Source organism: Poecilia reticulata, chromosome 4 (assembly GCF_904066995.2).
Source record: "Poecilia reticulata chromosome 4, P_reticulata-male-v2, whole genome shotgun sequence".
Taxonomy (NCBI): domain Eukaryota; kingdom Metazoa; phylum Chordata; class Actinopteri; order Cyprinodontiformes; family Poeciliidae; genus Poecilia; species Poecilia reticulata.
The window spans coordinates 32,465,085-32,477,949 of record NC_088833.1 but is presented as its reverse complement, the minus strand read 5'-3'; the positions used below and the strand labels follow the sequence as shown (position 1 = coordinate 32,477,949).

Below are 12,865 nucleotides of genomic sequence, written 5' to 3'. Positions count from 1 at the left end.
TTACATCTTTATGAGACAAAAACTGAGTAAAAGTATTATTTATATTCAAGTGAGGTTTTCACATCCTTCCATTTTCATTTTCTTTATTTTGTATGCATGTTAGCTTACTGTCTGAGGACAAATGTGGTTCAGTTTCCTCGTTTACGTTTAAACAGTAAAATATTAAAATCATGAAAAAGACATCAGTTTTGAAACTTCTTTGTTTCTTTGTTGGTTTGAAATCTGACTCCACTCAGTTATTTAGAAAGATTTCAGTGTATTTAGGTGAGTTTTGATGCTTTGTAGTTTATTGTTCAAAGAAAACGTTTGCGTGGCTGCTGCACATTTTCTGGGGAGAAAGTGTGCGTGTATATTACTCAAACTTTGGTGCAAAGTTTATTTTTATACATGTCGACATGTGCGTATAATATGGCCGCACATTTTTTGTGGAGTACACATGCTTTATACATGAGGCCACTGGTCTTGTAATCAAGACGTGAGGATGTGAGTGTGAATGGGTGAATGACTGAATGTACTCCAAAGAGCTTTGGGATCCTCTGGACTTGATAAAGCTTGATAAGGCAATTCACTTGGGACTGGTGGTCTCAGGGGAAAAGAGTAAACCTGTCTGGTCTGAGTGACCTTGTGAACAAACTGACATTTGTCCTGTTTTTGGCAGAGGCTCCGTGTTTCTGATTTACAGTGCAGAAATGGCTCATGTGAACAGTTTTAATCCAGACTTATTTTGTAGAGATGGTTATGCAGTGACAAGATTCTGTGATTATCAAAGTTGGGACAGCAATGCATCTTTTTCTAAGTCATTCATTAATTATTGACAATCTGCTATAGCTCTAATTTCCACATCAAGCTGTCAGTAGTGGTGCACTTGAAAACACATTGACTTTGAGATTTCTAATTTTGGTTAATGAATCATCAAAATTTCTAACCTACTGCTTGGCAACATCAAGAGCTCCTGTGTGAATGACCATATTTTCAACTGTTGGATGTTCATTCATAATTGTCAGTGTTTTCTCAGACATATCAGACACCATGTGATGGGGAAAGTACTTTGATTGGTTTCCAAATACAAAACAGTTTAATCCTTTTCAGTGCCCCATCACTGGCAGTCAGTAACTTTTGGGCATTTTCTTGCTCCTGAGCGACTTTAGGAGGAAACTGTTTAGATGTTGCATCACACTTCTACTTGGTGCTTAAAGTTGAGATTTCCCTCCTAGATTCTTGTTGAAGTTCTTATCATGGCTGCTGCATCCTGCTGTTTCTGTCTCCTTGGTGCCGGTGTTGAAGAGACGTTTCTCGCTCTTAAATATTTTGAATCAATAATGAGGCCGTCTCATTTTCATATCCAGCATTTGTTTCCACATTTACTTCAAGTCGATGAATCATTGCGTTTAGAATATAAATGTAACTACAAAAGCTGAGTATCTAAAACAACTTTCAAATGGAAAAACTATCAAAGGATCAAAAGGCAAAACTTTTGATCCTTTGATGGGATCAAAAGGGTCCTTGAGGACCAGAGCCCTGCTTCTTCTAGATGTGTCTCTTGTCCAACAGATTTGAATATAATGCTGAAGCTGCCTCACTAGGATGCATGTATGCAGGAGTCAAGCCGATATCTAGCATTGGAGTCAAGTGTGCTGAAGCAGAGAGACAGTTAAAAGGCAGGATACCGAGCCTCAAGGTCTGCATTTGAGACCGCTGCTATAAAATGAAGTCATTGATCAGTTTCAGCTCAAGGCCCTGAAACTGCTTATGCAGGACGCTTTATCAAAAAGATTTGTAGAGCTGCTAATAGAAAACTAGCTTGAAAGGGCTGTGACTTTGAATGATCCAGTTCAACAACCAAACCTTTATACTAGCGTCTTTGTATTTGTTGTGTAAAACTGAGTTTAACTTTAAATGAGTTGATTCTCATGATTGGCTCTATTTATTTCTGAGATTTTTTTGGCTTCAAAAAGGGGTGTTTGATAACAATTAAAACTTCTCAACCTTTAAACATTGTTTAGCTAAAGGTTTTTACATTAGGCTACATGGCTACTACATTGGCATAAGCTACTCAAAGTTGTAGTTGGTGATATGTTGTTTGCTGCTGAGCCTGATGTGGCTAAAACGAGCATCATTTTGACAAATGCGTCATGAGAAGCCTCTCCAGAAACACTGCTAAAATTATTTTAAGGCACAAAATCAGCCCAGGACTGGTCCTCATTGTCAGGTGAGAAACAATTACCTAGTATAAATGTAATTTTTAGCTATTGGAATTATGCCTAAGATAAATTAATTTAATCAAAGTATGTTGAGAATATGAATATGTGTATGTTTTCCATCTTAAGTGCATACTAAACAGCACAGTCAGAGATGTTATGAGTTTATAGCAGGTATGCAAATGATCTAATCATCTGACTATGATTGCAGTAATCCACATTATTGGCAAAAACAGAGGGCCTCAAAACCACATTTTGCTTAGGGCCCCATGGTGGCTTGGCTGGTTCTGATCTATTTAGCTAAATAAAATTGTGGCCTTTCTGTATTTCTCAGCTTTTTTCTGCCTTTTCACTCTTCTGATGTAGTTTTCTTGCTGATACATTGTTTCTAACCAACGAGGTGAATGGGTTGTGGCAAATCAACTTTTATATGCAGTCAACAGCTGCAGACCTGCAAACTTCCTGTTACCTTCAGATTAACTTCAAGAACAGTATGTATACAGCATCATACTTGTCTTTTCCAAAGACAAGCATCTGCATCCAAACCATACCTTACTATGTGTAATGCAAAGATAGTGGAGTAAACCACACTGCTATGGGGCTCTAGAGCAGGGAGATGGGTTTTCTGTAGTGATGGATCCAGTTGACAAGTTTGGGTTCAGCAGTTGCCAGGAGAACAGTAACCTCACCTTCAATGTGTCTTTGAAACGTCATCAGTCCTCCTCTTCATTCATCTGTCTGTATCTTCATGTGTGCCAAATCCCACCTCATCTCATCTCTCCATCAGGGCACCCACCTCACCAAACTTCGTTGCAAGCCGTTTCCAGATGCCTCACCAATATGTGACTGTGCGGTATGTTCCTGCTACTCTTAAGAAGGGGTGTCTCACTACAATCAGGCTTCACCCCTGTTCGCCAATCTGCTTGCTACCATCAGTCTTGATCTCTTTCTTTGCAAATCTACTGTCTGTCTCTTTATATCTACAAATGGATTAATTTGAGTGTTTTGCCCAGCCGATGTCGGTGACAGTAACCATGATTTTGTAGATAAGCAAGTGTAATAAATACTTTCAATAACTAGGGAAAGCGAAGTCCTAAAATCTCAAAAAAGAAATGTATTGAAATGTGAGCCAGATCTTTGTGATTTCATATTCTTGCTTGACTTTTGACAGGCTTCTGCCTCCATGCTTGTTGGTTTGGCTGTCGGGTGTTTCAGCTAATTGTCTGCATTCTTTCCAAGTCTGTCTCTTTCCTGTAAAAACATAAACAAAAAAAAAACACTTTTTATACTTTCCTTACATCTTTGTCAGGTTGGAGTCTGATCAAAGGCTTTGGGACAAGTGACCAGAGCTACTTTCTGCTAAGAATCTCTTTATTTTTATTTTTTGGCTTCAGGGGTCATTCTGCTGTTGCCCTAAAAGCGAGCATACCTTGGGACTGTTCCACATCTTGTTTAAATGCTTTTTTCCATGTGATAATGGGTTTGATTTGAAGCTTTTATGTGACTTTTGATGAGTTTTTTATAGTAACCTTTTAATAAGGTTGGAGCCTGATATGATTTTAAGTCCTACAAATGAATTGATGAGAAGTAGAACCAAAGATCAATTTATTTTCACAAGTTTGGCTATAGAAAAGGCATCAACACATCATCACAAATTTGAGTCCCAGTTGTCACAACCTGCTTTCATGTCTGATAACTGTCAAATAAAGGCCATTCAAGCCATCAAGCTTAGAAATAAATACATCAAAAACTCCCAATGTCTTTAGATACATTCAGCATATTTAGTTTATTTGGATCCTCCTAGATGATATTTGTTAAGTCTTAAAATCAAATATGTGGAGCTCCCCAGGATTCCCTGTCAGCTTATTGAAGGTTCACCTCTGCATGACATTTGAAACCATTTTTTCAGCAATAAACATTATAGGTATATTTATGTGTCTTCATGTTGTGATTAAAATATATGTCTGACATTTCTGAAATCTCTGTTGTAAGGTCTTTGTTTACAGGTAGAAGGTATGTAACCTTGTTTATGCTTGCCTACAATTAATGATTAATGTTTTTATTCTGTTTTGATCATCTTGCTTTCTATCTTTTCCTTCTCCTGCAATGATTACAGCTTCTCTTTATTATGATTGCTAATATACTTCCACTGTGCACAGCTGACAGGACATGGTCTGTTGCTCCTAATTTAGTTATGAAAACTTATACAAAGTATTTAAAAGTTTTGTGTACATACAATACTTGCCAAAAGTATTTGCTCACCTGCCTTGTCTTGTTTATGAGTTTAAGTGACATCCAGTGGATGTGGGGTCAGGAGCGGTGCTGGTGCCCGTCTCCAGATAACGTTCCAGGCGAGAGGTGGGGTCACCCTGGACAGGTCGCCAGTCTGTTGCAGGGCAACACAGAGAAACACAGGACAAACAACCATGCACACACAACCATGCACACACACACACACACACACACACACTCTCACACCTAGGGACAATTTGGAAAGGCCAATTAACCTGACAGTCATGTTTTTGGACTGTGGGAGGAAACCAGAGTACCCAGAGAAAACCCACCATGCACGGGGAGAACATGGAGACTCCATGCAGAAAGACCGGGAATCGAACCCAGAACCTTCTTGCTGCAAGGCAACAGCTCTACCAACTGCACCACTGTGCAGCCCGTTTAAGTGACATCCCATGTCACTTTAAACATGGGATGTCATATGGCCATATGAACCATATGGTTCAATATGACGTTGGTCCACCCTTTGCGGCTAGAACAGCTTCAACTCTTCTGGGAATGCTGTCCACAGGGTTTAGGAGATTTTATGGGGATTTTTGACCATTCTTCCAGAAGTGCATTTGTGAGGTCATGTACTGATATTGGACAAGAAGGCCTGGCTCTCAGTCTCTGCTCTAATTCATCCCAAAGGTGTTCTATTTGGTTGAGGACAGGAATCTGTGCAGGCCAGTCAAGTTCATCCACACCAGACTTTATGGATCTTGCTTTGTGTTCTGGTGCACAGTCATGGTGGAAGAGCAAAGGGTCAGATCCAAACTGTTCCCACAAAGTTGGGAGCGTGGAATTGTCCAAAATGTCTTGGTATGCTGAAGCATTCAGAGTTCCTTTCACTGGAACTAAGGGGCTAAGCCCAGCTCCTGAAAAACAACCTTACCCCATAATCAACCTTCCACCAAACTTTACACTTGGTACACTGCTGTCAGACAAGAACCGTTCTTCTGGCAATCGCCAAACTCAGACTCATCCATCAGATTGGCAGATGGAGAAGCGTAATTTGTCACTCCAGAGAACACGCCTCCACCACTCTAAAGTGGTGGCAGCTTTACACCACTGCATCCAATGCTTTGCTTCACTTGGTGATATATGGTTTGGATGCAGCTGCTCCACCATGGAAACCCATTCCATGAAGCTCTCCTTGCACTGTTCCTGAGCTAATCTGAAGGCCACATGAAGTTTGGAGGTCAGTAGTGACTGGCTCTGCAGTTGTTGACCTCTTTGCACTATGCTGACCCCGCTCTGTTAGTTTATGTGGCCTACCACTTCATGGCTGAGTCGTTACCAAACATTCTGTTTTCTTAGAAAACCCAGCTGACAGTTGAAACTGGAATATTTAGGAGCAAGGAAATTCAACGACTGGATTTGTTGCACAGGTGGCAACCTATCACAGTTCCACGCTGGAATTCACTGAGCTCCTGAGAGCGACCCATAGTTTCACAAATGTTTGTAGAAACAGTCTGCATGCCTGTTTTTAGTGCTTCATTTTATATACCTGTAGCCATGAAAGGGGTCGGATCATCTGATTCTGATCATTTGGATAGGTGAACAAATGCTTTTGGCAATACAGTATCTGTCAATAGAATAGCCAATTTTACTCAAGCAAGAGTATCTGCTTCAGTAAAAGCTACTGAAAGATATAGACTATGGAAAGACTATATATTTCCATAGTCTGCTAGACTATGGAGGAATTGGAGTTCAAGCCTAACAAGTTTTCAGAAGAAAGACATTTAAAAGTCCTTCTGTCAAACTGAAAATGTGTGCTCTCGAATTACGGCAGAAAGATTTCCCCACAGTAGACTAAGGAATACCAATTTTAGTATGATGCCTGATCTATTTTTTAGAAATGATGTACATGCATAAAAATAGAAAATACTGTGTGAATTCTAGGACTTTTGAATAGTTTAGTTAATTTGCATGGTTAAAATACAGATCAACAAGCTGAAGAAAAAAAACACTGCAAGAAGAGGCAAAAGCTGTGAAAAATATTCAATATCTTTTAAAGGAATCAAATGGCACAACAAACGTATATTTCCAAATCTCAATTTTAATTAACATACAACTTTTGAAACCAGTACCTACAATAAATGTAAATATATTCTTTAACAGTGCAAGCTGCCTGTACTAACATTATATGTGTACTGCAAATTCACTTGCCATCCAAATGCAGCAGAAGGCTCAACAGATAGACAAAGTAGGTTGTGTGAATATAAAAAATCTAACTTTACCACAAACCAGGACTGTGTGGCACAGACACATGCAGAGGGGGTTTGGTCCCCTGCCCCTTTTATGATTGATGCCTCAAGTGCTCTTTGTTTTTTTCTTCCCTCAGTAATTTTTATTTATTTATTTTTTATTTTTTTTATCTGTGCATCAGGAGGCATGCCTGTACAGCACAATAATGAAATTTAGCTAACAATAGCAATTTAGCAAAATAAATGAATCCGGCTGTCCTTGATCAAATGACTGAACTGGTTCTTAAGACACAGCAGGGAAGGAACTGCACCATCTAACTATCAAATTATAGGCAAGAATATATATCTTTTCAATATAGACGTGTTTGTGAATAAAGGTTCTAATGAAATCCTAAATGTACAATTGAATGTTTTAATTTATCTCTGCTAAAACCATTAAATCAAATTGAATAGCATTGTTATTCTCAATAAACAAATGCTAAAGTTTTGCATCTATGATTCATGTTACATTCAAGCATTTATTGGGGACCCTGGAGATCTGGGGTCCTAAGCAGGTGCTGAGGTTTTTTTTGCCTTGTGCCAGTTTTGTAACATAGACTATATTTGCTTTGCAATTTTCCCACATGATGAGAGTGACGTAGAGTCATCCGATTAAATGTTAGATTCTTGATTAATGTGGGTTTCTGCCATGTTGTCTGGCGTTTTAGAATCTTGTTCCCCTTGTAACTTTCCTGCCCCTTCAATGGTCTCTGCATGACCATGGTGTGGTACATTTTTGGTTGAAATGTTCTTATTCTTCCTTCAGTGAAATAACTAGAAGTTGAAAGTTTAGCCAAAACATGTACAAATACATGCATACAACATAGCAAATTGCAATCTTCCAGCACCCGCTGGAAGATTGTCCGCTTACATCTAACCACTAGTTAAAAATTAGTTTATTTTAATAGTTTCTTTTACACAGGGAAGTTGACTGCCCAGCCCCAGCCTGCAGGTACAGTAGGTGTATCCCTTTTTTCTGTCTCTGTGGAGTTCTGGCTGCAAGAAGCATATGGGACGCCTGATGTTACCTGTGATAGACTGCAGGTGTTTCTCATGATTCATGGTAAAACTCCTGAGCTGCAGCATTAGTGGCAAGTTTTGATCCTATCTTGTAATGCAGGAGGATACCTTAGAGGTTAAAAACATAATTAGACAAGGTAGAGTCAATATTCTGTGCAACTGAAAAGGCAACTTGTTGCTTATAATTTGGTGATCATTCATAGTTCATCGCACTTTGACAACCTAATGTCAGTATCAAAATCCCATTTGATATTGGAGTGGAAGTACCTTATTTAGCAGGAAGAATGCTGCAAGTCTTTCTGTGGCCTCCTTCGTCTTACAGCTCTCTTCACCCTTCTGTTGTAGCTGTCCATGCTCTTCACTGAGGAGTGTGATAAGGTGCGGGACCTGATGCACATCCACTCCTTCAGCTATGACTTTCACCTGCGTGTGGCTCACCAGTACTTGGTTGGATGCCACATGACACTTCGCCAGGGCTACCAGCTTACGGACTTTCTTGATGACTTCATCTGCCATTACCCAGATATTCCCAAGTTTGGCCGCAATCACATCTTTCAAGGTGATGCATTTCTTCCTGCTACTAATACAGATTCACCGTAAATAGTAGTGCTTTCAGAAAAAATAAATTGCTTCATCTTTCAATTATCTACACCAAATTCCACGTAATTTTGATGTGGAATTTTGTGAAGTTCATTATTTAAGGTAAAAGTGAAGAAGGAAAGCTATTGTTCCAAAGGACGATTTTATAGTGGACTTAGATGAGATCGTTAAAAATCATATGTGAGAATTTTTTGATGAGACACTATTTCAGTTTTATTTGTCAAAAATATTCTTTGAGTAATAAATCTACCTACAGCTGTTGGTCCCGATCCAACAAATAACAAAGAAATTAAAAGCAAAGACTCAAAAGTAATAATTTCAATTTGTTTTTCATCATTTTGCAAACATTGTTGAAACTTAATTATTATCTACAGAACTCATATTTCCGTCACAATAAAAAGAAAATTGCAAATATAATGGTGCAATAATAGTCCATGTATAGTAGATGTCAGGAAACGCCATACACTGATCATTTTCTTCACACTTTCAACTTCAGGACAGGCAGTGGCTAGAACACAGAAAAGTTCATAATAGCCACAGTAAAGTGACTGACGTGAGCCATTTGATTTCTGACTGAATCTACAGTTCTGTCAGAATGACACTGAAATCTAAAATATGAATGACTTCTTTTAATATCTAATAGCCATAACAATTGGAAAAGTTCCTAAAAAAATGTTATTATTTAAACCCTCCCATTCTCTCAAGTCACTGAACCTTTTTGGAGGTAGTGAATATGTTTGCTTCATGTTACATTCCCCAAACGTTAAGGCTTTGATTAAAATGAAACGACGTACATTTCTTTTTATATTTCTATAAAGGAAGCTTTTCAGTCTCCACTGGGATAATAACAGCTCACCAGCTCTACAACTATATCACTGACCACACCAGCACTTACGGCATGAAGCCTCTCCGCATGTCAAAGACTGCAGTTGCTACTGACAACAAAAAAGGGATGGCTGACCTCCATGAATATGCACTGGTGGCTCTGTGGAACAGGTCAAAACACATCCCAGTAAACCCTCAATAAACCAGCTCGGTTTATGTTTGACCAGTTTTAATGAAACATTCCGTCTGTTCTTGTGGTTTTGCTTCCCATGCAGTTCCGGCTCCTACAAGGACCTGGAGGGCCTCCACCACCATGATGATTTTGACGTGTCTCTGGTGGTGTGCCACAATGCTGTTCCATTTGAGGAGCAGTCAGATGGGGAGAGGCATTTGCTAAGGTAATAATGAACAATAGATATGTTATTACGAGAGGAACATTTTTAAAGCTTATTAACTCTTTTTAAAACCCTTTGACTCGTTATATCCTCTCTTATGCCCGGATTCAGAAAATGCTGTGCGCAAAGAATGAGATCACACAGAGATAACAGGGTCACAATAATCAGCATTTATTCAAGACAGATGCAGACTATCACCAGAAAAGCACATCACAAAACATCAGAACACAAACAACACATGAATTTACCTGAGAGAGGGAAAAAGACAAAAGATGGAAATCACAAAAAACAAAGACGTCTTTGGAGAATTGCAAAAGCAAATCTAGTTTGTTCCTCACGTGCACAAACTTTTATACTAAAGGCGTATTCTTGTCTTTAATTTATTCAAATAAGGCGTATCTTTGCTCATCCAACCAGCAGCTGTCTCTGACCCGCTTTAAAGTCAAAAACTCCCTACAATTTGTTTTCGAGATCAAACACCAGTTGTCACCATTATCTAAACACAGTGGAAGCAGAGCTTCTCCTCCACTGGCCTGAACTCAGGATGTTTTACGGCTTTTCACAGATCAGTGTGAAGCTGGAACTTCTCCTGATTGTTTTCCATACAGACAAAGGGAGAATCAAAAGATCTTAGCAAACAATCTGCTGTGACTACAGGTAACATAAAGATTAGTCCAAAAACTATAATTAGGCTATTTCAATCGAGACATGTTGCTAAGTTTTGAAACCAGCATATTTTAAATTTATTTTCTTAACAATGTATATATGTATATATATGTATATATATATATATATATATATATATATATATATATATATATATATATATATATATATATATATATATATATATATATATATATATATATATATATGTGTGTGTGTGTGTGTGCTATCCACACACACAGAGGTCACGCTAGACTTTTTTGTTATCAGTCATTTCGACCAACATTAAAAAAATCAGTCATGTTCTATTTTTACCCATCAAATTATAATTACATTAACATAGGCTATTTAGCTGCATTTGTTTTGCGGTTTACCTAATTGAATCCAGATCCCGTCACACATAAAGCAGGTAAATGCATCTAACTTTTTCTCCGTAGTGACACAAACCATTGACTGTGGCCCCAATAACTTATATTATATTAAATTAAATTAAACGGCTTCACTTAAATTACAAGCACATCAGCTGCTGGGATCTGAACACAGTGTCTCAAATTCCTCCTGGTCGCATCGGCAGAGAAATCTGTGCTAATTCATCAGTCAGTTGGATCTGTCTGATCAAACCGATCAATTGAACTCTGCGATTTCTTAACCCTGTGCGTGGTCCGGTGTGCGCCTTTACGAGGATTTTTTTTTTGCGTCGTTTCACTTCAGACAGATGTCCATGTCCATTTCTGCCACGCTTCTGAGCACCGCTCTCCTTCTGGGCGCGGCAGGGTAATGTCTTCCAGCTCCATGTGTTAGAACTGCAGGGTGAATTAAGCTTAATTCTTCACAGCGGCGGAGACGTGTACATATTGGTTGTGCAGTGCACTGCGCTTGTTACCGTCTAATTAATTTCTGCACATTTATTTATTTCCTAAAGATAAACTGTCGGCTCCCCTGTTTAGATTATAAATAGATCAGCACAACATTGCATGCTCTTTAGTTTTCTCTGTTTTTAATGGAGACTGAAATTAAACGCACCATTTCAACCAAAGTTTGGTTGAAATGGAGCGTCTGGTTAGGACGCTTTGGAGCGTCTGGTTAGGACGCTTTGGAGCGTCTGGTTAGGACGCTTTGGAGCGTCTGGTTAGGACGCTTTGGAGCGTCTGGTTAGGACGCTTTGGAGCGTCTGGTTAGGACGCTTTGGAGCGTCTGGTTAGGACGCTTTGGAGCGTCCTAACCAGACGCTCCAAAGCGTCCGGTCCATAACTCTTCAACATGCTGTCAGCTCCCGGTCAGAAAGATGCATTTAGTTCAGTGTCCATGAGATGATATTAAAAAAAATTTTTAATTAATTTTAGCTGCTTCTGCGATGAACTCTTTGCATAAAATTATATATATATATATATATATATATATATATATATATATATATATATATATATATATATAGAGAGAGAGAGAGAGAGAGAGAGAGAGAGAGAGACTCTTGCACATTTTACTTTTTAGTTTTTATTCATAAAAAGGATTTTGAATCACGTATAATTTTCTTTAAAATTCACAATTGTATATTGGTCTTTCCAATAAAATATATTCATGTTTCTGGTTGTAATGTGTCAAAAATAAGCAAATGATCAAGGGGAGTATGAATACTTTTGCAAGCCACTATGATATTATAGCCATGATTTCTGATGTATATTATGATGAGTTCTGTTATGTATCATTATATATATTGGTTATCTGTTCCTGTAGGTCCATAATTAGGACCTATTCTGTAATAGGTCCATAAACTAACAAACACATCTATGTTGAAATATCTAAAGATGGTATGAATTTCTTATTTTTGCTCTCTGCTGGTTAACTGTTTTAAACTACTCGCTATAAACAATATTAGGGGTGTCTGGCTGGTTTTTTGTAACTGTCAAAGTAGCCTTCATGTCAATGCCAAGGTTGGACTGAATGATAGAATTTTAATACCTAGTCATAATGTTATGGTTGAATGGTGTATAACATATAAAATTTTAAGGATTTTAACCTTCTGTTGCAATAACCTGTCCTTTATATGTTTTTCTGTTCAGGTTGCGATTCTATGTAATCATGACGAGTCAAAGGGAGCTCTTCCCCCATCTCACCGCTGATATGCGCCGCTTCAAGAAGCTCCCTCAGATTTACCGTGATCCAAATGAGCAGGGTAGTCGGCTCCCCCGCGATCGAGCAGAGAGCACCGGGTCAAGTGGAGATGGCCATGATCTGTGGGAGGAAAGGTCATCTGAAGCTGCCACTATCTCAGCCCCTAGTGATGGCAATGAATTTTATCCTCTGACAGGGGCTGGGCCAGGGAGTCAGGGGCTGGTCTACAGCTCCCCTCTATTCCCTTTGCTCAACAATGAGGTGGCTCTGGCTCGCAAACAGATCCAAGCCAGTGTGGAGCAGGCCATGGGTCACTGCCGCCGGGATAACCTGTGGAGGAGGCTGTTCCATGGAGATCATGTGTCCCTGGACAAATTAAAGCTGGCCAAGCTGTCATTCACAGAACTGGAGGAGCTGCTGCAGGCAGTTCAGAGCCATTCAGTGGGGGACATTGACCCACAGCTGGTAAGAATATTTACTCTAAACAAAGTAATGTTAAGAAAAAGAGAAATCCAGTCAGACTAAATCT

General features: G+C 38.9%; 1 protein-coding gene across 11 annotated transcripts in view; it reads left to right on the top strand.

Moving 5' to 3' along the window:
• Positions 1-12,865, top strand: part of szt2 (SZT2 subunit of KICSTOR complex) — a 165,600-nt gene that overhangs the window by 149,120 nt on the left and 3,615 nt on the right. For 9 of the 11 annotated variants that reach the window (XM_081606674.1, XM_081606677.1, XM_081606670.1 and 6 more), the window contains 5 exons: positions 2,986-3,051; positions 8,084-8,297; positions 9,157-9,334; positions 9,439-9,561; positions 12,285-12,801. In XM_081606674.1, coding sequence (XP_081462800.1) covers positions 2,986-3,051; positions 8,084-8,297; positions 9,157-9,334; positions 9,439-9,561; positions 12,285-12,801 — 1,098 coding nt within the window. Of the gene's footprint in view, positions 1-2,985; positions 3,052-8,083; positions 8,298-9,156; positions 9,335-9,438; positions 9,562-12,284; positions 12,802-12,865 lie in introns of those variants that run through there. The other 2 variants (XM_081606676.1, XM_081606679.1) reach the window with 2 other exon arrangements.